Source organism: Nerophis lumbriciformis, linkage group LG06 (assembly GCF_033978685.3).
Source record: "Nerophis lumbriciformis linkage group LG06, RoL_Nlum_v2.1, whole genome shotgun sequence".
NCBI lineage: Eukaryota > Metazoa > Chordata > Actinopteri > Syngnathiformes > Syngnathidae > Nerophis > Nerophis lumbriciformis.
In genome coordinates this window covers 20,300,572-20,326,558 of record NC_084553.2, presented here as the reverse complement: position 1 = coordinate 20,326,558, position 25,987 = coordinate 20,300,572, and the positions used below count along the sequence as shown (strand labels likewise).

The 25,987-nt window shown below is 39.2% G+C and overlaps 1 protein-coding gene across 1 annotated transcript; it reads left to right on the top strand.

Annotated features, from left to right (window-relative positions):
• The first annotated feature begins 196 nt into the window (after window positions 1-196).
• On the top strand, window positions 197-24,667 carry fah (fumarylacetoacetate hydrolase (fumarylacetoacetase)). Its single transcript, XM_061963873.1, has 15 exons — window positions 197-361; window positions 669-779; window positions 895-1,016; window positions 1,356-1,405; window positions 2,887-2,977; window positions 7,528-7,625; window positions 8,674-8,726; window positions 8,791-8,890; window positions 13,628-13,758; window positions 14,012-14,087; window positions 14,421-14,467; window positions 19,023-19,124; window positions 22,658-22,775; window positions 24,299-24,387; window positions 24,504-24,667. The coding sequence occupies exons 1-14, from the start codon at window positions 281-283 to the stop codon at window positions 24,367-24,369; spliced, it is 1,251 nt and encodes a 416-aa protein (XP_061819857.1). The 5' UTR covers window positions 197-280; the 3' UTR covers window positions 24,370-24,387; window positions 24,504-24,667.
• Window positions 24,668-25,987: the final 1,320 nt, after the last annotated feature.

The window sequence follows — 25,987 nt, the reverse complement described above, 5'->3', positions numbered from 1 at the left end:
ATTACCAAACATATCATTACCATCTGCTGAATCATGCGCATTGATTTTAACGTGTAGTGCACTGTGCATCATCTATTGAAGTTGAGAGAACAGAAAAGTACTGAGTCATGCGCAGCCTGGTTCGGGTTAGGGACGCAGGTAGGGTGGATCCTGGAGGCGGCATGTGATTGGCTGAGCACAAACAGGCGGGTCCGTCCAAAGGCTGCGTGTTAACATCTGGAAGCACTTTTTTCACTCACTCAGTTAGCTGCAACTTGAGAGGCAACTGCTAAAACACAAAATGTCTTTTATAAAAGTAGATACAACTTGTGATTTTTCTATCCACAACCTACCTTATGGAGTGTTCTCCACTTCTGAACATGTAAGTGCTGGAGGTACTTTTTGCTTTCTCCTAAACGTTCTGCATGGATGCTTGCTGTTGTCAGTAACAGTAACACAGAAGCAAACAGCATATATTATACAATTTTTATATCTGTATATGTTTTCTTCCTCATGTCATTTAATTTACACATTTTTAATTTGTTGTAGGTTTGTATTTTATAACTATGCATCATGTCTTGTTTAAGTATATATATATTAAAAAAAAAAAAAACTCTTATTTTAACCATTTAACAAAATATTGAATCATTTAATTAATTATTTATTTTCTATTTATATCATTTCCTTAGGCCAAGCGTCGGATTGGAGTTGCTATTGGGGACCAAATTCTGGACCTGAGCGTGATCTTCTCACTTTTTCAAGGACCTGTAATGTCCAAAAATCAACATGTTTTTCAAAAGGTACACAATACACACGTGTGTTCATGCAGTGATAAATGATATCTGATACAGTATATACTGCACATACATTATATTGCAGTGTACAGTATTTCTAATGTTGTGCTTGGCCTATCAGCCGTCGCTAAACGCGTTCATGGATCTGGGTTATGAAGCGTGGAAGGAGACCAGGAGTACTTTGCAGGTGTTGCTGTCAGCCAATCACAGCACTCTAAGAGATGACTGTGAGCTACGCAGCAGGTGAGCATTTTCTCCTGACCCCTATCCGTGATCAATCGCAAGGATGCTTTGGTTTAGTTGTATCTTCTATGGTGTCACACTCATGCCTTTGATTCATAAGGAACATATTTTTATCAATATAATATTTGTCTTGTCTGACTGCATGGGACAAAAATATGTGTTCTACCTGCTAACTGTCTTTGCTATTGTACGTATTTTACATGTAATTAAAAACTTTAATACAGTATTTACATATAATGCATGACTATTTGATCTTCTTTGTTTAAATATCTCAAAACTCAAGCTTTGTAATTTAGTTTCCAAGAGACTTTATTTTGGGGTTTGTTTTTGTGTCTGCAGAGCTTTTGTCTCTCAAAGTGCAGCCACGATGCATCTTCCAGCTGATATTGGTATGTTTATATGAAAAATCAGGTTGCATATAGCATACAATTATCAAATACATAGTCAATATTTTAAGTTTGTATTGTTTTTTGCAATATGAATTTAAATTGTTATGGAATACTTTATGTATATATATTTTCATCTTTATAATGTATAGGCGCTAGTATATTGTAAATATAATATTGTAAAATTATATTACACAGCATTGTATTACATTTTTCACATTTAAATAAAACATATTTGTTTAGAATATCGAATAATTATGTTTACATTAATTATCTATTAAGTATTGAATTTAAATAAAACATTTTATTATATATGTCATATGTCTTGTGTACACACTATTATATATTGTACATGTATCTGTGTAAATCATGTATTACACATTGTAGTACACCATAACAATATATTTGAAATGGCCCAATTTGAAGACAACTTAAGTAATGCCTTTAATTTTTTCATTAAGAATATTGCGAGGGAGTAACATAGGATAAAAATTGATGGAACAATAAACTGAATTTAAAATGTTTTATTATTTGATATATTCCTGGATTATCCAAATGAAATGAAATAATCTAAATAATATCATATATGCCAAGGGATGGGCACCTTTTGAACCGGTACAGTACCAATTCCCAGTTTGTGGGAATTGATGTTTGATAAATTGTTGGTACTATTGTGTGTTCATTTGGTAATGAATGTTAATTTTTTTGACAATTAATAATTTTTTATATTAACAGTATATTAATGATAACTATGCTGTCCAGTTGTTATAGCTTGTTTTCTTATACTTCTGAGTCTCATTTCTAAGCATTATATAGTAGACAAGACATTAGATGGCAGTAGTGTATAGACTACGGTGTGTTGATTTAATCAGGAATCTTTGCCATTAAGTTCAATGTGCCAGTCTAGTCATTTGTTAAGCCCTACAAAGTGTTTATACTGTATACACACCAGTTGTTTGATTGTAACATGCATCTTAGTTGTTGATTTGATGACCAAATTTGGAGTTGTTGAAATCGTCATGTAAAATTGCTAAAGCTAATGCTAATCATTATCATGTATATGGCATATCTGATTTAAATCCTCCTAATTTTTTTTATTGTTCCTGATCATCCTTCATAATGTCCACATGCAAGTTTGATCCTATTTGTTTAAAATTGTGCCATTGGCCAATAAAAAACTAACTATGAGCTACAAAGGAGAACAGATGTTTGAAGGCAATTTTAACAAGAAAACGTTTATGAATTTATAAGTGGTTGATTTATATAGGCTACTAAGGTAAAGTTTTGTACCTGACAAGTTTGAATTTATGAATTATAAAGAATTATATGCCACATGATTGTGTTATGATATTTGTTTCGGCTGCCATTGATTTATTTTACATGACAAAAATATAACACTTAGCACTAGAAGTCAGTGTTTCCTACTGACAGGGGATTCTTTAACCTAAAATATATCACATTTTGTTCTTCCTAACATCTTACAGGTGATTATACTGACTTCTACTCCTCCAGAGATCATGCAACTAATGTTGGCACCATGTTTCGGGGAAAGGAAAATGCACTGATGCCAAACTGGTAAATTATATTCCATATCTTGTCATCGAAAGATATTAATAATAGTAACTATTTGGAACACATTGTATAGGAATCTTTGATTATTGCACCATGTACAGGTTTGATTTTATTGATATTTAATCAATCAATCAATCAATGTTTATTTATATAGCCCTAAATCACAAGTGTCTCAAAGGGCTGCACAAGCCACAACGACATCCTCGGTACAAAGCCCACATAAGGGCAAGGAAAAACTCACCCCAGTGGGACGTCGATGTGAATGACTATGAGAAACCTTGGAGAGGACCGCATATGTGGGTAACCCCCCCGTCTAGGGGAGACCGAAAGCAATGGATGTCGAGTGGGTCTGACATAATATTGTGAGAGTCCAGTCCATTGTGGATCCAACATAATAGTAAGAGTCCAGTCCATAGTGGGGCCAGCAGGACACCATCCCGAGCGGAGACGGGTCAGCAGCGCAGAGATGTTCCCAGCCGATGCACAGGCGAGCGGTCCACCCTGGGTCCCGACTCTGGACAGCCAGCACTTCATCCATGGCCACCGGACCTGTAATAATACGTTACAGTAGTCGAGACGAGACGTAACGAACGCATGAATAATGATCTCAGTGTCGCTAGTGGATAAAATAGAACGAATTTTAGCGATATTACGGAGATGAAAGAAGGCCGTTTTAGTAACACTCTTAATGTGTGATTCAAACGAGAGAGTTGGGTTGAAGATAATACCCAGATTCTTTACTGATTCGCCTTGTGTAATTGTTTGGTTGTCAAATGTTAAGGTGGTATTATTAAATAAATGTCGGTGTTTAGCAGGACCGATAATCAGCATTTCCGTTTTCTTGGCGTTGAGTTGCAAGAAGTTAGCGGACATCCATTGTTTAATTTCATTAAGACACGCCTCCAGCTGACTACAATTCGGCGTGTTGGTCAGCTTTAGGGGCATGTAGAGTTGGGTGTCATCAACATAACAATGAAAGCTAACACCGTATTTGCGTATGATGTCGCCTAGCGGCAGCATGTAATTACTAAAGAGTGCAGGGCCAAGAACCGAACCCTGAGGAACTCCGCACGTTACCGTAACATAGTCCGAGGTCACATTATTATGGGAGACGCATTGCATCCTGTCAGTAAGATAAGAGTTAAACCACGACAAAGCTAAGTCTGACATACCAATACGTGTTTTGATACGCTCTAATAAAATATTATGATCGACGGTATCGAAAGCAGCGCTAAGATCAAGAAGCAGCAACATAGATGATGCATCAGAATCCATCGTTAGCAGTAGATCATTAGTCATTTTTGCGAGGGCTGTCTCCGTAGAGTGATTTGCCCTGAAACCGGATTGAAAAGGTTCACAGAGATTGTTAGACACTAAGTGTTCATTTAGCTGCTGTGCGACAATTTTTTCGAGGATTTTCGAAATAAATGGAAGGTGGGACACCGGTCGGTAGTTTACCATGAGGTCAGGATCAAGGTTAGGTCTTTTGAGCAGAGGATGAATAACCGCTTTCTTGAATGCTAGGGGAACAGTGCCAGAGGAAAGTGATAAGTTTATAATATTTAGCACTGATGGACCTAATAATACAAAAAGCTCCTTGATAAGTTTCCCAGGAAGTGGGTCAAGTAAACATGCTGTTTGTTTTATCCCACTTACACGCCGTAATAGTTCCTCTAATGTTATTTCATCAAAAAGAGAGAGACTATTTTGTATTGCAGTATCCGTCGTAGATACAGTTGTATCTGTGTTAATAGAACCCAGTTGTAGCTGGGATGCGTTGTCTTTAATCTCCTTTCTAATGAGTTCAATTTTCTTATTAAAGAAATTCATAAAGTCATCTGCCGAGTGGGTGGAGCTATTGGGAGGAGTCCCTTGTTGGGTTAGCGATGCTACTGTACTAAACAAAAATTTAGGGTCGTTTTTGTTGAGGCGGATGAGATTTGAGTAATATTTAGCTTTAGCTAAGGTAAGCATGCGTTTATACGATATTAAACTCTCACTCCATGCTTGATGGAAAACCTCAAGCTTGGTCGCGCGCCATTTGCGTTCCAACTTTCTACATGATCATTTATGAGCTCTGGTTTCTTCTGTAAACCATGGGGTGCGCCTTTTAGGGGCCCTTTTTTGTTTTAGCGGTGCTATACTATCAATGGTTTTGCGCAGGGCATTGTCAAAGTTGTTAGTTAGGTTATCAATAGAGCCGACATAATTTGGGAATGGTGCCATTACCGAAGGCAGTAGGTCAGCAAGAGTCATCGTTGTGGCAGCATTAATGTTGCGGCTGCTATAGCAGTTATTATTATTATTAGTTTGTTGACAATGAGTCAGAACTTCGAATTTTATAAGGTAATGATCGGACATTACTTTAGTGTACGGGAGTACCATAACTTTGGAGGTGGTGACACCCCTGACCAGCACTAGATCTATCGTATTACCGTTGCGATGCGTAGGTTAATTTATTATTTGTGTAAGACCACAGCTATCAATTATAGTCTGGAGCGCCACGCACTGAGGGTCCGATGGGGTATTCATATGGATATTAAAGTCCCCCATTATGATTATATTGTCTGCGTGCGTCACTAGATCAGCAACGAACTCTGAGAATTCATTGATAAAGTCCGAGTAGGGCCCTGGGGGGCGGTAGATAACAGCCATATCGAGAGGCAGCGGTGCGACAGACCTCATAGTAAGCACCTCAAACAATTTGTATTTATTATTTAGGTTAGGGGTAAGGTTAAAGTTTTCATTGTATATTAGTGCGACCCCCCCCACCCCTTTTAAGGGGACGGGCAATATGCGCATTCGTATAGTTAGGAGGAGATGCCTCATTTAGCGCAAAAAAATCGTCTGGTTTGAGCCAGGTTTCGCTAAGACCAATGACGTTAAGATTGTTGTCTCTAATGACCTCATTAACTAATAACGTTTTGGGAGACAATGATCTTATGTTTAAAAAGCCCATATTATAAGTATTGGGCTGTTTTGACGAGTTTTTGTTTAAATTATCCGTAGTAGCAATATTAATAATGTTGCGTTTATTATACGTAGTGCACTTTAAATAGTTTCGACCATATCTAGGAATTGATACGACGGGAATTTTCAGATTGTTTGCTTGATGCTGCGATCGACTGAACGCATCATGATTTGCCACCTCAGTAGAATGCATATCTACCCCTGACACATTCACAACAGAAAACACATTATGTGAGTTGTGTGTTATTCTAAGAAAATTGCTATGCGTACAGGAATTATCCAGCCTGGCGCTGGCTAGTTCTAGCTTAACTGACTCCTCACCCGGACTAGCAGGCTCTGTAATTGCCTGTGACCGGGCTTGCTCTAGTGTAGTTAGTCAAATGTGACTTAAACAGTTGTCTATGTTTTTAGACAGGATGATGGCGCCTTCCTGGTTAGGGTGAAGGCCGTCTCTCATCAGCAAGCCTGGTTTGCCCCAGAAAGAGGGCCAATTATCAATAAACGTTAGTCCCTGTTGTCTACAGAAGCTAGCCAGCCACTTGTTAAGCGAGACTAATCTGCTATATCTCTCATCATTGCCTCTCGCAGGCAGGGGGCCAGAGACAATTACTCGATGCCTGGACATCTTTCTAGCGAGATCACAAGTCCTGGCTATGTTTCTCTTTGTAATCTCTGACTGTCTCATTCTAGTGTCATTGGAGCCAACGTGTACAACTATATTCGCATAACTAGTGGTGCGATTAGCCTGTCGTACGTGTTTACTAGGCCTGTTGCGAGTTAGCTCCCTAAGATTAGCCTCAATGTCAGGTGCTCTGGCCCCAGGGATACACTTAATTGTGGCTGGTTTGCTAAGCTTTATGTTTCGGGTGATGGAGTCCCCTATGACTAAGGTGTGGTGCCCGGTAGACTGGGGTGTAGGACTAGCTAAAGAGCTAAATCTATTATGCGTCTCAACCGGTACACCGTAGCTTGTAGGCCGCTTAGGACTACTACAGGCTGGGCTAGTTAGCTCGCTACAGCTAACGCTAGCAGATGTGTCCGCAACATCTAAAGTTACGAGATTACTCTGCTCTAACTGGCGGACACGGCCCTCTAGCAGAGCCAGCCTCTCCGTAAGTAAGGTGCAAGACGCGCAGGAAGCCATACTCACGGTGTTTTCTGTCACCGAGTGAAGTTCCTGCTGTCTTCCGAGAAGTCCTGGTCACGGTGTGCAGGAGTAGATTCCTTCTGACCGGCGACCGGCGCCGCCTTTCTCCGCGCTAGCTTCGTTAGCTTAGCAGCTAGCTGCTAGCTAGCTGCGGGAGGGGTGGTGAGACAGAGATCGGGTGATTTGCAAGTTAAATAGTACTACTAAATATGTTGAGAAAGTAATAAGAAAGCTGCAGAACAATTAAAAGCACACAAATAGAACGATACTTAGCTTTTTCGAAACAGCGAGCAGTCAGCGAGCAGTCACGCACGGTGAGATAACGATCACATTTAAATATTTATTTAGCATGAATCCAGCATGAGTATTAGATTCCCATTTTAGTGATAGTTCCTGGTCTTTATTCATGTGCTTGTATGATTGCTATTATGTGCAGGCTGAGGCTTCCAGTAGGCTATCATGGCAGAGCATCGTCGGTGGTTGTGTCGGGCACCCCCATTCGTCGACCCGCAGGGCAGATGAGACCAGATCAGAGTAAGTTCATAACATGCACTTAACCGTACACAACCGTTTAACAATTTGATTAGATTCAGAATTTGTGGTTGCCGATACGATTCAGGGACGCTATTATTTTTTAAGAATGATACAATCCGAAACAATTCAGTGAATTGAAATCGATTTGGTGACTTTTTAGCAAACAAAATTCAACCAAAGTGACTGTGAAATAAATACTGGATACTGGACAATGCAGGTAAAGTTTCATATATTCCTGTTATTTCTTGTAAGGGAATTATGTATAAACGAATTATGGATACAAACAAGCAAGTAAACAACAATTAATGACCAATACATTCACATCTTTTTTGAATAAGGGTCCCAGGTGTACGGATGCATGTATGCCCCCTCATTCCTGATGATGGTGTTTGCATCCACTTCCTAATTTCCATAGCCTTCTTGATCCATCTCTTGTATTTATTTGTTTCAAATTAAATTGGGTCCCAGTTGTTGTGTTCTGGAAGTCAATGAGTTGCCATAACTTGTCTGCTGTCACTTTTGTTGTGTCCTAAAGTAGTGTTGTGGCTTTATATTATTGTGTTGTGTCGTTTGCCTTTGTTGTGGCTTTTGCAATTGTGCTATAGCTGAAAGTTTTTGTGTTGTGATTCATGATAGTGTCTTGTAGCGTTTGCGTTTGTTATGACCTTTCCCAACCACTGTAGGTATCTGCAATTTTTGTTTTGATGACGCCACAGACGGGCAAACAGACTTATGGTTTAACGTTCTTATCATTAAAAGTGCTTAAATCCAATGTTTTCCTTTTTTTAGTATCGATAAAATCGATCTATTCCCTTTTAAAACAATCATGGATCGATATCTATCTTCCGGAAAGCAAACTTCCTGAGCACAGATCAATACACTTGAAATTTAGGAATATAAATTGATCTTTTGATATGTTGATCAATCGTTACTCCCCTACTGTAGATCTATTGTCAATGACTGTTTTTTTTTTAAGTTGAAGAAGAGCTTCAAGAAGAATATACAACACATAACAGTAAAAACAATGTTTATCTCTCTTTTGTTCTAGCAAAACCTCCTGTGTTCGGCCCGTCGAAGCAGTTGGACATTGAGTTGGAGATGGTGATTACAAGTTTGACTATGCATCATTCTAAAGTTGCAGTACAACATGTGTTTCTCTGTTTAGGCCTTCTTTGTTGGACAGGGGAATTTGCCTGGGGAGCCAATCCCCATTGAGAAAGCCCATGAACACATCTTTGGCATGGTACTCATGAACGACTGGAGTGGTGAGAACCTAATCACATTATATGATATTTATCAGGGATATTCAACTAAATTGTTTTGGGGGCCACATTTCCAGAAAGCTCAGGCTGGACTTCTCCCTTAAACAATATTCAGATTTTGTATATTCCTGACAAGCAGCGTCTTCAACAGTAGACATTTGATTTTGGTCTTTATTTATTTTATCAATTACGGGAGCGCTCAGTTGTTTTTAAAGGACCTTCTGCAAAAAAGCTAGTCAAAGATATTCTTGATTAAAGCACTGTAGTGTTTTAAGAATCTGCTACAAAAATGTGAGTTTCTCAGAAGTTGATATAACTGAACTCGTGGGCCAGCAGTTGAATAGGCTCATGATGAAAAAGAGAGGACCTAAATTGGAACCTTGAGGAACACTTATCGTATACCTAAAGGAGAACAAATGACTGCATCTAGTTTATTATTTCTTCGGTCAATGGTCAACAAAATAAACAAACAGTTTTACATAAACAAACAGTTGTACATTCATAAATTAAAAATGTTGCAGACCGAAAGGGTTTAGGCTGAAGTTGAACACTTTTTGCGCCTAACCCTATAAACAAAGTCAAATACAAGATGAGCTTCCAAAAATGTACAGTTTCGTAAATAACATGCATAGCATGTTATTTATTTATTTCTATTTAGAATGTAGTAAAGTAAACACGCTACAGCAACACCATAGTTACATAAATCACATACGAAAAATACATGTGAATGCCAAAAAGGAGAGGATTTTAAAGGGGTGCCTTGAAGAACGCCTCAGTCATGTAAATCACAAGTTTGGACTCCAAGATGTATTTTCTCTGGTCTAACTTCCTCTATAAAACAGGAATTTGAGTCAATGACCATGCTGCATCTAATATTCACTCGCTGGATTTAAGGCATGCTGACACAATCATGCAGACATGTCCAGGAAAGTTCAGACTTCAAACTGCCTAAGTGTCTTTAAATGTTGTGAATTTTTTATTGGGGAACTGTGCTTTTTTTGAAAATGTGCCTATAGTTCACAATCATTATGAGAGACAATACACGTCTTTTTTTTTTATACAATTTTAAAGATGATAAAAAAACGCTTCAAAGATGCGGCTAATCGGAGTCACCGTTGTAGCCTTCAAATCAGAATCAGAATCAGAAATACTTTATTAATTTTAATTAATTAATTAATTTTCAGCACAATCCCATTCAAGATCAGACAAACATTACAGGGAGACAGAACAGGATCAAATATTACGGGGAGACAGAACAGGATCGCTGACAGGTCTGCCAACTTCCGGCGCCCCTTACAAAAAAGGTGAGAAACAGGTAAACAATGAAGGAGGAAGTGGGGGGTGAGTAAAAAAAAATCAGTCCAAGCCTGGTCCCCTGGAAAGGGGGTCCAGACTGAGGCCAAGGGAAAAAACAACTCATAGCAATAGCACTCATCTATCTTGTAAGAGGGAAACATCAAAGAACACAAAGGACATTAAAGACATTAAAAGAGCAGAGCTGATGCAACCAGTGACTTCTACATACAGCTATGAATAAAAAGTAAAAGAAACATATACACTGTGGTGGCCTCTGCGGTGTTCCACGCCATCGTCTGCTGGGGTGGGGTGAGCATGGCCAGAGACAGTAGCAGACCCAACAAAGCAACCAAGAGCGCCGACTCCACTCTTAGCCGCCCACCAACTCTCGGCCACTGTCCAGTCCGCAGGGTTGAGCGAGGATGCGTCTAAGGAGACTGAGGTGTCCGATACCTGCTCATTCAGCCAAGACACTGTGGACTGTCCGTACCAGCGCTCAGTGCTATCCCTCTAAAACAACTTTAAAACCCTCCAGCAACGTTTTATATATGCACTGCAAGTCTATGTATAATGTAGTAACAGACACCTTTATAACAATATGTAATACGTTCAATATTTACCGTATTTTGATCATTTTGATCATTTCTGGAATTTACTTCTTCCGCGCATTGATTTCTGTTTCCCTAGCAGCGCACGTCTGACTTCTTACAACCAAAATGTGTTCCTACTTCCGGAATCGGACGTGAGTGTGTTCTCATCATGGCAGACTTTGTAACAGACAACAAAGACGACTATTTTTGGACAAATGAGGATTCACAACCTTATACTTTTTAACTTAGATATACGGAGGATTAACTACTGCCTATAGAAGCCAGCACGAAGGAAGAGTGAGACGTTGGTGCAGACAGAAGCTGGAAGAGTCAGGTGAAAGCGACGATGCTATAAATATGGAACTTGGAGCCAAGATATTTCGACATAAATGGCATGCTTACCCAAAATCAACCGGAAACGTCCCGGGTGTGGTGGACCAGACGAACAACTGTCCATCGATTGAGTCACTTTAATATCAAGCATGATACACGCATCACGCCATACGTGTTAGTACAACTACAGTACATACGCTGTCTGGCTAGCTATGTACAAACAAAACATGAAATGTGGGCTAGTACTTTACAGATACTGTCATATGATTGTTCATGTTTTTAAGTCAGCACGGGCACGGGCAGCACGGTGGAACAGGGGTTAGTGCATGTGCCTCACAATACGAAGGTCCTGAGTAGTCCTGAGTTCAATCCCGGGCTTAGGATCTTTCTGTGTGGAGTTTGCATGTTCTCCCCGTGACTGCGTGGGTTCCCTCCGGGTTCTCCGGCTTCCTCCCACCACCAAAAACATGCACCTGTGGATAGGTTGATTGGCAACACTAAATTGGCCCTAGTGTGTGAATGTGAGTGTGAATGTTGTCTGTCTATCTGTGTTGGCCCTGTGATGAGGTGGCGACTTGTCCAGGGTGTACTCCGCCTTCTGCCCGAATGCAGCTGAGATAGGCTCCAGCACCTCCCGCGACCCCAAAAGGGACAAGCGGTAGAAAATGGATGGATGGATGTTTTTAAGTCAGTACAGATTGGTGTCATATTGCAGTGTTGTGCATTACATTTGCAAACGTGTTCCGTGTTGACGTAGAAGCTAGCTTATCTCTTGCCGTAGCAAGCTTTTACAGCTAATACCGTAGCATGGTTAACAATGTCTCTACAGTTTGGTTATTATACAGGCTACACAATGTAAATTAAGTATTGTTGACGGTTTTTGAATGCATTTTTTAAGTGATTTAGAGGTAGAATTGATTGCTCCCATTAGCTGCATTGCTAGCCACTTAGAAGGAGACAATTTTGTAAGAAAGCAAAAAAAAAAAATTTGTCTTCTTGTCTCTCATAAGTATTGTGAACAATAGGCAAAATAAAAACATTTAAAAGTGCAGTTCCCCTTTAAGTAAAACTAGACGTGTGATCAATAATATTCAACATGATGTCGTATTTGTGTCGTCCTAAGTATTCGGTACCTTTCACATTTGAATCCATACATGACATATCAACGTGTTTTTATGTGGATTGTGGACAGACAGTTTTTTTCCCCCAACTACACTGATGTTGATGGTAATGTTTTTTAAAACAAGAGTGAGGGGAAATTGGTGTTTTGTTAAGATCTGTGCTCCAGTGGATATAACTTTAGAATTAACCAGACTGTGCTTTGGAGGTAGCATAGTTATTTGTAAACATTAGTTAGTTAGTTTCAGTTTATTTTGAACATGCATACAATATAATTAAAAAGTAATACATCACATATTTTCAGTTGTTTCATTACAGCATGTCAGAAAAGGAGTGGGAAGGAGCAGAGCTTATTTAATCCTACCCCTTTTTTTGTATCATAGAAGTGTTATCCCATTTCTTTGTTTTCTGTAAAAGAACAATGAAAATGAGTATATAATTTAATATACAATATGTAAGTAAACAAATATTAAATACATAAATATATATTGGACATATAAACATACACTCAATAATTAAAGATCTTATAAATAAATAGTTAAGTAATTTATGGTTCACCTAGGAGATGAATGAGATGTCTTTTTTTTTTTTAAAGTTCAAAATGTTCATCATAATTCTTCTTCTTTGTACTTGTCGTTTGAACAGTTTCTTAAACAAAAACATTTTAGTACTTTGTTTGATTTTCTTGTTTAATCCATTCCATAATTCAATTACACCTACTGATATGCAAAAAGTGTATGTGTATGTGCATACAAATGTTTTGAATTAAATGTTCCTCTATAGATATATTTTTCCTCTTTTGCTGAGAAGAATTGTTGTACATTCTTTGGTAGCAGGTTATAGTTTGCTTTGTACATAATTTCAGCTCTACACAATAACTAGTGAGCAGCAGAGAATATGAAGGGATTTTTGGTCCAGAACATGTTTTGCTTTATTCATTATTGACATGTTTCTTGCTACTTTATGTTGTATATTTTTTACATGAGGTTTTCAGTTCCTTTTATCATTTAATACTACACCCAAAAATGTTTTTTTTTTTTTTTTTTAGCCTTTTAATATCTAGACCGTCTAATTGTATTTGTGTTTGACTTTCCCTTCTACTGTTACTGAATAGCATTATTTTTGTTTTACTGAGATTCAAAGATAGTCTGTTTTTGTCAAACCATCTTTTTAATTTGTTCATTGTGGCTGTTATTAAACAGTACTTACTTTAAGTCCTTTGTTACATTACAAATGTTGTTTATATAAAGATTTAACAATTTTGGTTCCAGTATTGGTCCCTGGGTACGCCACGAGATATATTCAGCTCTGTAGATCTTTGTTCTCCTGCCGTGGTACTAATTGTTATTCAAACGTTCTTTATTAATAAGTTAATGTGTTACCTGTGTCTATTCTCATTCAGCTCGGGATATCCAAACTTGGGAATACGTTCCTCTGGGTCCGTTCCTGGGAAAGAACTTTGGTACAACAATCTCACCGTGGGTGGTCCCTATGGAGGCCTTGTTGCCTTTTGTGGAGCCCAATCCTGTTCAGGTTAGGGTCTTATCTGAAGCAGACTGATATTTACTGTTGTTATTACATACATATACAGTATTGTATGTTTACAAATTAAAAGGTGCAAACAGAAAAACTGTTCCGTACAAAAATTTTGCAAAAAAAAAAAAAAAAAAAAAAAATACTAGTTGAAAATGTGTAATCAAATAATGACCAACATTAAGCACTGATCAGTGTAGTACAGTCTTTATTTTATATAAAAATATTTCTTCTTGGTCCCCTCTTGTTACAGGATCCAGAGCCCCTCCCCTACCTCCGACATCAAGATCCTTACACGTTCAACATCAAGCTGTTTGTATCTCTAAAAGGTATGTACCTAACAAAGTATTGTGTCGTTTTGCAGTTACACAGCACACACACACCATCTCATCTATGCTATGTCTCAAATTAAAAACTTTTGTCAGTACACTTTGTACAACATGCACTTAGTTCCTGAGTGTGTGCGCATGATCACAGTGTTGTGCTGTCCCAAATCCTTTACTGTCACTGTCCTCTTACTGGAAATAATTAATAAATTATATTGATTAAAAAAAAACTGGTAAAGACACTTATCGAAAATAAAATAAACACAAATTAGCTAAATGAATTAGGAAGAAATAAGTACAGGACATTGTTGAGTTGTACTGTTTTTTTCCCACCAGGGCAGCGTATGAAAAAATCTTCAACCATCTGCAAGTCGAACTTTAAGGTGAGAACCTTGTGTATAAAGTTTGCGTGAAACTTACACCAACATTACGCATTATAATGAACAGCTCATTTTGGGCCAGATCTTCTCAAGGTTTGCGTGTACTAAAGTATGTACAAACTTGATAGTATGCAAAACTAAACTACTAAGATTGTGCACAGAATATTACATCTGTTAAATGAGCAAAATAGCGAGAACAATCCATTTAGCGTGTCTGTCTTCATGTATTTGCAGAATATATGCTGATTTCAGAGCATGCAATACTGGCAAGAGGAGATTCAATTCCCGCGACATGGCAGATTTGTATTTTAATTTTTAAAACATACTCTATGTACTGTAAATTATGGCCTAAATTAGGGATTTTTAATCAAAAGATGAACTTAAAAAAAAGCAATACTACAGTAGTATTGGCCAGTAGGTGAGACTAAACCAAACAGAGCACACAGTTCAGTATCCTGGCCACTGATTGACTGAGCCTCAGTGTCAGGCAGCATTACTATTTTGGATTAAAGGAGTGACAACGTGGGTGTTATTTCATGTCTAGAGGACTCTCATAATGTTAAAAACCTATTTAGAATGTAGTAAACAGATTTTTTTACGTTCCTACTATGTAAATATTTGATTAATAAATAATTCCTACTTTTCATCTACCTTAGTCAGACTCGGAACCAATTTACAGCGATAAACAAGAGATTACTGTATAATTATTTTGTTAGTTATTTTTCTATATTCAGCACGATAGGAAAGGTAAGTGCAAACTAGCACAGTTACACACAAATGGTTGCGAAAAGTAGGCAATCATGACGATGGAGAGAGAATCCTCCATCCGTGTGCATGTCAACATATTTGGACTGTGAGAAATAAATCGATAGACATATCGCCTATTCAGCAATTCCATTTTATAATTATGTAACCGTTGAATGACTTAAAGCAGGGCTCTCAAACTCAACTTACCTGGGGGCCACTGGATGCAGAAACTGGGTGAGGCTGGGCCGCAAGAAAAGATTTCTTAAAAAAATCTAACATGCACTTATTAATTAATTCACCTTCTTTGCATGGCTTTCCCGCCCTAGCAACATACTTGCCAACCCTCCCGATTTTTCCGGGAAACTCCCGAATTTCAGTGCCCCTCCCGACAATCTCCCGGGGCAACCATTCTCCCGAATTTCTCCCGATTTTCACCTGGGCAACAATATAAAGGAAGTGCCGTGATGGCACTGCCTTTAGCGTCCTCTACAACATGTCGTCGCGTCTGCTTTTTCACCATACAAACAGCGTGTTGGCCCAGTCACATTTTGTATGAGGCTTCTGCAGACACACACACAAGTGACTGCAAGACAAACTTGATCAACAGCCACACAGGTCACACTGAGGGTGGCCGTATAAACAACTTTAACACTGTTACAAATATGCGCCACACTGTGAACCCACACCAAACAAGAATGACAAACACATTTCGGGAGAACATCCGCACCGTAACACAACATAAACACAACAGAACAAATACCCAGAACACCTTGCAGCCCTAACTCGGGGCGGGGTGGGGTTTGGTGGTAGCGGGGGGTGTATATTGTAGCCCGGAAGAGTTAGGGCTGCATGGGATTCTGGGTATTTGTTGTGTTGTGTTTATGTTGTGTTACGGTGCGGATGTTCTCCCGAAATGTGTTTGTCATTCTTGTTTGGTGTGGGTTCACAGTGTGGCGCATATCTGTAACAGTGTTAAAGTTGTTTATACGGCCACCCTCAGTGTGACCTGTGTGGCCGTTGATCAAGTATGTCTTGCAGTCGCTTACGTGTGTCTACAGAAGCCAAATACAGCATGTGACTGGGCTTGCACGCTGTTTGTACAGGCTGTAGAGGACGATAAAGGCAGAGCCGTCACGGCACGCCCTTAATATTGTTGTCTGGGTAAAAATCGGCAGAAATTCGGGAGAATGGTTGCCCCTGGAGATTTCCGGGAGAGGCACTGAAATTCGGGAGTCTCCCGGAAAAATCGGGAGGGTTTGCAAGTATGACGCTGTCAAGCGCCATTCATATAAAACTCGCGGGCTGCACGAACATTCAATTTTCATATTAAGGTGCGGGCCGCAAAATAACGTCTCGCGGGCCGCATGTTTGAGACCCCTGACTTAAAGGGACTCTTTACAACTTGCTTACAGTTAATGTTTTTAATCCTAAAAATATAAAACCACCCCTAGTTTATGTCACTATTAGTTGTTTAACAGAACATTTAAAGTGTCTATATTTGTCAGAGTTACTAATTATTGATACAAAAAAAATTGCTTGTTGGCCTGAGAAATGTATTTGGCGTTCAAACTCGTCACTAACCGTTCTCACGTCCACACGTACAAGCAGGGAGCGCATGTACATACACAAAATCAGTCCAAGAGCAAGAGACTCATGTTGTTGTTACGATGGGCTATACATTCAAAGATAGCTAACATAACTAGCCAAATCGGTAAAGGTTGCAAACAGCCTTTTAAGGAGATGGTTAAAACAAATGCAATTGATTTCTTTTGGTGTCTGCTGGCATTTTTTGTGTTTTTAATGGTGTTTGTTTTTTTATTGATATATCTCAATGTACAAAAATATTCTTGCTCCATGCATTTTCTTACGCCTGGATCATTTTAGTGTAACTTTACAGTTATAGCAGATGTTTTTGGCACAACACCGGTGTCTTCCTGCTATCTACCTTCGGCATGCTAAAAATAGTTTCTGTGTCAAGATGCTCTTTTGTAACGCCCAGAAAAGGTTTTGCCGATTATAGCTGTGCCCTGCATGTTCCACAACATAAAAGAACACTACAGGTTGGAGCATGATGTCATAGAAGTGCAATAAATTTGTGTCTCTATTGTAAGAGCCTAAAAAATACTTGTTTAGTTCGTTCTGCACCACGTTTGCACTTTTTATAGTCTATCACATTCCTACTAATAGAATACAAAATGTTGTACTTTGCACACACTCTTTAGCACTTTAGGCCCTTAAAGTGTAACCAAAAAATCTGACTACATTTACATGTTCCATTACTATGCTGATATGAAACAAAATAAATGATAACATAGTTTATATTTTGATGTGGAATATGACAAGCGTTGCAGATTTTGTTAAAAATGTTTACAAGAAGTGCAATTACTAGAAAGTACTTGCTTTAAAGGGGAACATTATCACCAGACCTATGTAAGCGTCAATATATACCTTGATGTTGCAGAAAAAAGACCATATATTTTTTTAACCGATTTCCGAACTCTAAATGGGTGAATTTTGGCGAAATAAACGCCTTTCTAATATTCGCTCTCGGAGCGATGACGTCACAATGTGACGTCGCATCGGGAAGCAATCCGCCATTTTCTCATACACTGAGTCAAATCAGCTCTGTTATTTTCCGTTTTTTCGACTGTTTTCTGTACCTTGGAGACATCATGCCTCGTCGGTGTGTTGTCGGAGGGTGTAACAACACGAACAGGGACGGATTCAAGTTGCACCAGTGGCCCAAAGATGCGAAAGTGGCAAGAAATTGGACGTTTGTTCCGCACACTTTACCGACGAAAGCTATGCTACGACAGAGATGGCAAGAATGTGTGGATATCCTGCGACACTCAAAGCAGATGCATTCCCAACGATAAAGTCAAAGAAATCTGCCGCCAGACCCCCATTGAATCTGCCGGAGTGTGTGAGCAATTCAGGGACAAAGGACCTCGCTAGCACGGCAAGCAATGGCGGCAGTTTGTTCCCGCAGACGAGCGAGCTAAACCCCCTGGATGTCTTGGCTCACACCGTCCCTTATGCCACCGAAGATGATCAAGAGAAGAATATCAACCCTAGCTTCCCTGGCCTGCTGACATGAGGGTATGTCTCCAGAATATATTAATTGATGAAAATTGGGCTGTCTGCACTCTCAAAGTGCATGTTGTTGCCAAATGTATTTCATATGCTGTAAACCTAGTTCATAGTTGTTAGTTTCCTTTAATGCCAAACAAACACATAGCAATTGTTGGTTAGAAGGCGATCGCCGAATTCGTCCTCGCTTTCTCCCGTGTCGCTGGCTGTCGTGTCGTTTTCGTCGGTTTCGCTTGCATACGGTTCAAACCGATATGGCTCAATAGCTTCAGTTTCTTCTTCAATTTCATTTTCGCTACCTGCCTCCACACTACAACCATCCGTTTCAATACATTCGTAATCTGTTGAATCGCTTAAGCCGCTGAAATCCGAGTCTGAATCCGAGCTAATGTCGCTATAGCTTGCTGTTCTTTCCGCCATGTTTGTTTGTGTTGGCTTCACTATGTGACGTCACAGGAAAATGGACGGGTGGTTAAAATCAGGCACTTTGAAGCTTTTTTTAGGGATATTGCGTGATGGGTAAAATTTTGAAAAAAACTTCGAAAAATATAATAAGCCACTGGGAACTGATTTTTAATGGTTTTAACAATTCTGAAATCGTGATAATGTTCCCCTTTAACTTGTCACTAGTGACTTTTATAAAATACTAAAACTAAACAAACAGTTTGAAAAGCAGCAGACAAAAAATAAAAATAGTTTTTTAGTAATGTTTTGTGTGTAGTACATGTACTGGACCATGAAGCAGCAGCTAGCCCATCACACTGTCAACGGCTGCAACGTCAGACCTGGAGACCTGCTGGCTTCTGGAACCATCAGCGGACCTGTAAGTGTTTCCTGGCACACTTTCCCCTTAAATAATTGCTTGTATTCGATATTAACATCTCCTTAAAGACAACAATCAATTAAAGGGGACCCTTGATGATTTTCCTTTTGATTGACACATAAATATTACAATGTTGCTGTGGAGGTCTTGCTCCTCCGGGTTCGTTGGACCACCAATCACCGACATCATCACTCCTTTTCAACACAGTTTATTTTACAATAATCTTTGTTGGATGGTGCAAAAGCACATCAATGGTCTCTCTGCTCTGCTTCAACTCGTGTTCCACCATCAAAACCCTCTCCTTCCTGACTGCTGCCTTTAACAGAGCGACAGGTGATCAGACAAACACTCTCAGCTGTATCCCCCCCCCCCACAGTTGCATTCTCGTGTTGAACAATGCCAATGTATCAAATCACAAGGTTCATTCATGTGGGCGGGAGCTAGCAGGCAGATTTGGAAGCTTCTGAATGCTGTGTTTTGAAGTATTTTTTTTTAACAGTCAGATCACTGATTGAGGGATGTACAAATGCGGTCATTCTTGGACATGCCAACTCCCTCTCTACAGAGCTTGCATAGCTGAGCCTGTATTCACAACCTCTATGAAGTAAATGCTCCCATGTTTATTTGTCCAAAACATTTTACATGGGACTGTTTTGTCAAGATGGGCCACGACAAAATTGGATTAGCCGCTAAACCCAGACAGAAAAAGACAGCGACCTTTCAACTTACCGTATTTTTCGGAGTATAAGTCGCACCGGAGTATAAGTCGCACCTGTCGAAAATGCATAATAAAGAAGGAAAAAAACATATATAAATCGCACTGGAGCCCGCCAAACTGTGAAAAAAACTGTGACTTATAGTCCGAAAAATACGGTAGTTTGAGTAAACACAAGAGAAGTCTTAAGCTTTTGACATGGTGAGTTACGAATCACTGTAGACCAGACCGCTGAATGTGGATGCACTGCTAAATTAATTTGCATCACAAGGATCTGAAGGGAGGATAACTTTTTCTACTACGCATGTTTGTTTAATCTATAATAAAGCTCACCAAGTCGTCAATTTTCAGATTCACCATCTTAGATTTGACAGTGTGATTGTTTGAAGCAAATAAATACAGTTCCCTCATGGCCACAAGAAGGGAAAGAGAGACATCCTGCCACCTCTGGCTCCTTGCAAATTGTCTGTCTTCTTCTTCCCAAGAACTGATAAATTGTTTCACAGTTCCAAAGGGGGGTTGGGTTGTCTTTGTCCCATCTGACTCTAGTTTCCAGGGAAACTGCTCCTTTCACTGGCTTATCTTGATGATTATTGCCACTCGCAAATACCTCACAACCTCATGCCAGGGCTCTATTGTGTGTCTCTATTTGTGTGTTACTTTAAAACTAACCATTTACAGCAATATCAACTGATATACTATAATATGACAGTCAGCATGCATAAACATGATGGGAAGTTCAATATACTCATTTCATTAGGTGTATGTGTATGCTAGCAATATTTGTAGTTAGCAATAAAAGTATTACAATCCTTCAGATCACAGGGTACACACATTTTGATTGATTTAAAATACTAGAACCACTAACCTTTACTGGATCTAGTGCTTCGTGGCTAAAGTTTCATAAAAAGTACTATCAAGTATAATCATGAATTCATTAAGATTTCATGTAATAAAAAGATGCATGTTATAACTGATCAAGCAAATAAACTTGTAGCAGATAACATATATGCAATCCTACGTTTGTACATCCATAACTTTACTAAGTGACTCACTAGTTTAACAAATTAATTTGAGTTTTTACAATTACAATATTTGTTATCAAATATAGTCATCATTTCTTATGTGTTCATGAAATGCCTTATAGTGATGTAGTAAATATATGTTCTAAATTCAGACAAAACACTGAACAAATGACATAAACTATGGATGTTGCACATTTTGGAAGAGGTGTGGCTTTCAGTTTATAGCATCTAATCAGAAACCATTGGTACGTTTTCTTGCATTTTTACAGAATTTCTATATAGGAAATGCCTTCCAAAGGATCTTAAAAATGGTCAAATATTTTCAACTTTAACCCCCAAAAGGGCTCCCTTGAACCCCGGCTGATATCTTTCAATTCCTCTATTTTTTGGAACTAGTTTTGAAACGAATGCCTTTGACATTAGCGTTGGAGTCAAACAAGGAAGTGTAATTGCTCCTACCTTGTTCTCAAGTCTTCATCTCTGTGATCATTCTTTTAGTCAAAGACAAGCTAGGCTCCATTTGTAGTGCAATAATCCATCCATCCTTTTTCTACCGCGTGTCCCTTTCGGGGTTGCTGGAGCCTATCTCAGCTGCGAGTCCATGGTTCTCGCCTGGAAAAGGGTGGAGGGCCATCTGCGGGTTAGGGAGGAGATCTTGTCCCAAGTGGAGGAGTTCATGTACCTTGGAGTTTTGTTCACGAGTGAGGACGGTGCTGCGCCTGCAGCAATGCAGACCCTGCAATGATCCATTGTGCTAAAGAAGGAGCTGAGCCAGGGGCAAAGCTCTCAATTTACCGGTTGATCTACGTTCCCATCCTCATCGATGATCATGAGCTTTGGGTTATGATCGAAAGGACAAGATCACGGGTACAAGCAGCCTGAATTAGTTTCTTCCGTCGGGTGGTGGGGCTCTTCCTTAAAGATAGGGTGAGAAGCTCAGTCATTCAGGAGGAGCTCAAAGTAAAGTCGCTATTCTTCCACATCAAGAGGAGCCAGATAAGGTGGTTCGAACATCTAGTCAGGATCCCCCCCGAATATCCCCCTGGGGAGGTGTTTAGGGCACGTCCGACCGATAGGAGGCCACGGGGAAGACTCAGGACCTGTTGGGGAGACTATGTCTCCTGGCTGGCCAGGGAACACTTCGGGAGAAGTCTGGGCGTCTCTGCTTAGGCCGGTGACCCCGCGACCCGAACTCGGATAACTGGAAGAAGAATGATGGACATTGGTAAACAAACACAAGGTGGCCAATGCAAGCAATGTAAAAACAACCAGAAGTGTAATCTTAAAAGATGTGGCATTTATACTGACAACTGGAAAAAGTTAGCCACAGATCGTACAGTCTGGAGGCGTTTAGTTGCTTTCAGCATAGCTATCACAAAGAAATTATATGCCGGGACACCACCAGGAGAAGAAGGAAAAGAAAGATTCATGAAAACAGAACCAGCTTCTTTCTTCCATCAGGAATTATTGAATAACCAGTCTGCCAAAGACTTGTAAATAGAGGACTGACCTTGTAAGTCACCCACGAGTGCCCAGATTGGGAAAGAAAATCCTACTCGACTCAAGTGATTCCACATGATGATGATATAATTTAAGATTTGCATCATATATGCATGTATGTGTCCAGAATTTAGAGCCCCCTATATAGGGATCCTTTAATTAACATGCTAAATTATGTGTTAAATATGAAAATTTAGTCAAACTGAATAAGTCAGTTACAGTAAAGACTGAATATTATTTTTGCTTGTCTCTTACGTACAATATCCATACTGTACGTACACTGTCACCCACAGGATGCAGACAGTTTTGGCTCCATGCTAGAACTATCATGGAGGGGATCTAAGAGCATTGACCTTGGCGGAGGAGAAACCAGAACCTTCCTCCAAGACGGAGATGAAGTAACCATGACAGGTAGCATCACTGGTTACTATAAGATAAAGTTAGTTAGCGATGGTTAACAATAGTCTGTACCAGAATCTTAGCCAGGGCCGCCAAGGGACTAGTGGCTACTAAGGAGTTGTTTTGCCTTCAGAGAGGTGAACTGTATTGGTATGCAGGATGGCCGTTCACTTGTCCAACACCAACTCTATGGTGACTAGGGATGGTTGCCTTTAACATCTGAAATTATGCAATACCAATTTTCAGATTATGTATTATTAAGTTGTTATTTTTTAATAATAAAACTGTTTTTATTTATTTATGTATTTACCATTTAACTGCATTATTCAGTTGTTATACAGTCGTCCCTCGCCACAAAGTTTGCGGCTTCACTCTATAGCAGGTTTTTTTCAAGTTTATTTTACGTACTTTTGGCCAAAATTAAGCATTTTCATGCATAACAATTGCTGATTTAACTTAAAAAAGCAATACCACAGTAGTATTGGCCACTAGATGAGACCAAATCAATCCAAGTGCGCTGTTCAGTATAGTGGCCACTGATTGGTTCAGCCTCAGACAGCATACAGTTATGTCTTTACGAGGGTAAAAGTATGATTTTATGAGGGTTATTTAATGTCAACATGGCTCTAATAATGGTAAAAACTGTATTTATAAGGGTGTAAAGAAGTGTTTATGCTCTAACTATGAAACCATTTCATGTATAATTAATAATTCCTACTATGGAGTAATTCCTTTACCACAGTCAAGCCCAAAACCAATAAATGAGGATTTACTGTATCTTGAATTTCTTACACTCCAGCGTGTCATTTGCAAGTGTTATATACAGTAGTAGACTTAGCATGGAGCTTTTCCATTACTCTAAATGTACCTGTCATGTATTTTGTTGAGTCCTACAAAGTGTTTTACTGTAAGTATTACACTTATTACACATTGGCTGTTTGATAATAATGTGCATATCAGTTGTGGTTCTGATTACCAAATGTGGAGGTGTTAAAATTGCCACGTAAAATCCCTAATGCTATTGGTAATTGATAGCATATATACGGCATATCCAAGCATAGAGCTAACATATTTTAAAAAGTGGAATGTACTTTTGACTGCTTTTTATCAAGCATGCTTGCTTTATTGGCATGGAAAATTGCAACATCACCTAAAGGAGGACCAAGTGAGTTTGCATTGAGTGCTTTTTAACCCCACCAAGTGCTTGAGCCAGTGCCCATCCGCAACCAGAGGTAACGTCATGTCCACAGAGGTATCGAAATATGGTACAGTTTGATTTTATGTGAATAGGTAGTGACTGAATTTGGTCGGCATTCGATAAAGTCTCAAATTCAGTACCCACCCTAAATTGCGACCACTCCCAGGGAACATGCGCACCAGAGACAAAAATAGGGCAGGTTCACACCTAAAATTTAGAAGTTAAGAAGCCTTTTAGTTGAAAGGTGAAATAAGAAGTTACCTTCATCTGACCTTTTTAACGAAATATGCATAAGTCAACTAGAAATATATACCTGTATGTCTATGTCTTTGTACAGGTTATGGTGAAAAAGATGGATACAGGGTCGGCTTTGGTTCCTGCACTGGAACCATCCTTCCTGCCCACTGAAACCCACTCAATAAAAAGGTGTGCATTCTTTAGTCGAAACTAAATATTCAACTCACACAATATCACACACTCTATTTCTGCCATGATATGAACCTGGGTTAATCATTCATGCATATTTCTCTCTCGCTCCATAGGGCAAAGGTGGCCTTGTTACTGGAATTTTCTCACAAGATAATGTTGTGTTACTGTGGTACCAATATCAGTATTATTGATGTCGTGTTTTCCGAGACAAAATCATCTGTTGTGTTTATTTTTCATCTTTAATTAGCATTAAATTGGAAGACATCCTTACACCAAATGAAGTTTGTCAATATCCCTTCTGCACATTTTGTAGCAAAGTGTTTTCTCCTGTGTCCTCCAACATTCCAAAACATAAATACTTATCAAGCTGATATTAGGAATTATGACTTGATACAGATAAATCCGATAACATTAAAAAAAATTGTTCCAATAACAGATTTAGTTTTTTTAAATGCTTCAATGAGGTGAGATTACTCCTACTGTACTGTTGGTGAGTTATGGTGAACAATTCAAGCGCTCACGATCAAACACAGTGTTGTTTGTGTTGGAAGACATTTCCCGTTTTCTTCTGTCACACACCAAATGCCCTGCAAACAGAAAAAAAATGGCTTCAACACATCAAACCTCAACAACCACCTGAAACACCATCATTACCAGGACGAGAGACCATGAAAAAGAAAGGCGCAAGGACAAAAAGCCGGCCAGAGACGACTCGACGGCCAACGCAATTTGCAATTTCATCATGGAAATGGACCCATGGGTATATAATGGTTACAATACTTTGGAAAACAGTCCTTTTAGATCTTTTAATATGCAAACTCTTTCCAGCGAGTACAATCGTATACCAAAATACCCTGAGATGAAGAGACGGAAGGCAAAGTGCAGGCAAAAAGTACATTTAATTAGTACAACACAGGGAGCACCAGTGTGGTCGAAAGCAAAAATGAACCACAGGTGTGAGAGAAGACTGACAAGCACAGGTAGGAAAAGCACAAAACTCAGCAATGGAGCATGAAGGTACAAAGCACAATGATCTAATCCCGTCTTGAAGACAGGGCTGGAATTAGAAGCTGCTTGATTGCTCATAGCCGTCAGGTGAGTCAAACAGGTGGCAGTTGTGAAGATGAGATGCTGAGAAGTAAAGGCAGACAAACGAAAAATAGGAGCGCTGGACAAGAAATAATACAAAATACAGAAAAAATGTATAATAATGTCCCAACCGTCATGTGGGATCAAAACTCAAAAGAATGCTATATTTTTGTATGTTCCACTCTACAAACTATCTACAAATCTAATGTGTGATTTATTAGGTTATGGATTCATGTGAAGATGTTAAAAATCAAGTGCCGCAAGGCATGCTGGGAGTGCTTTTGGTTTCCAGTAAAAAACCCGTAACCCAATAAATCGTTTATTTGATCACTTGTAGTATGAAGCATGTCCTGGCTTAGACCATATCTACACTAAGTCGTTTAACCCCTTAAACGAATAATTATTTAGCCTAAGCCCCGTTTCAGCCACACTAAACCATCGTTTAAGGTCCTTCTTTTCGGACAAATTTTTACACGGGTAAATGCGCTGTGTATTTTTTGAATGTCCA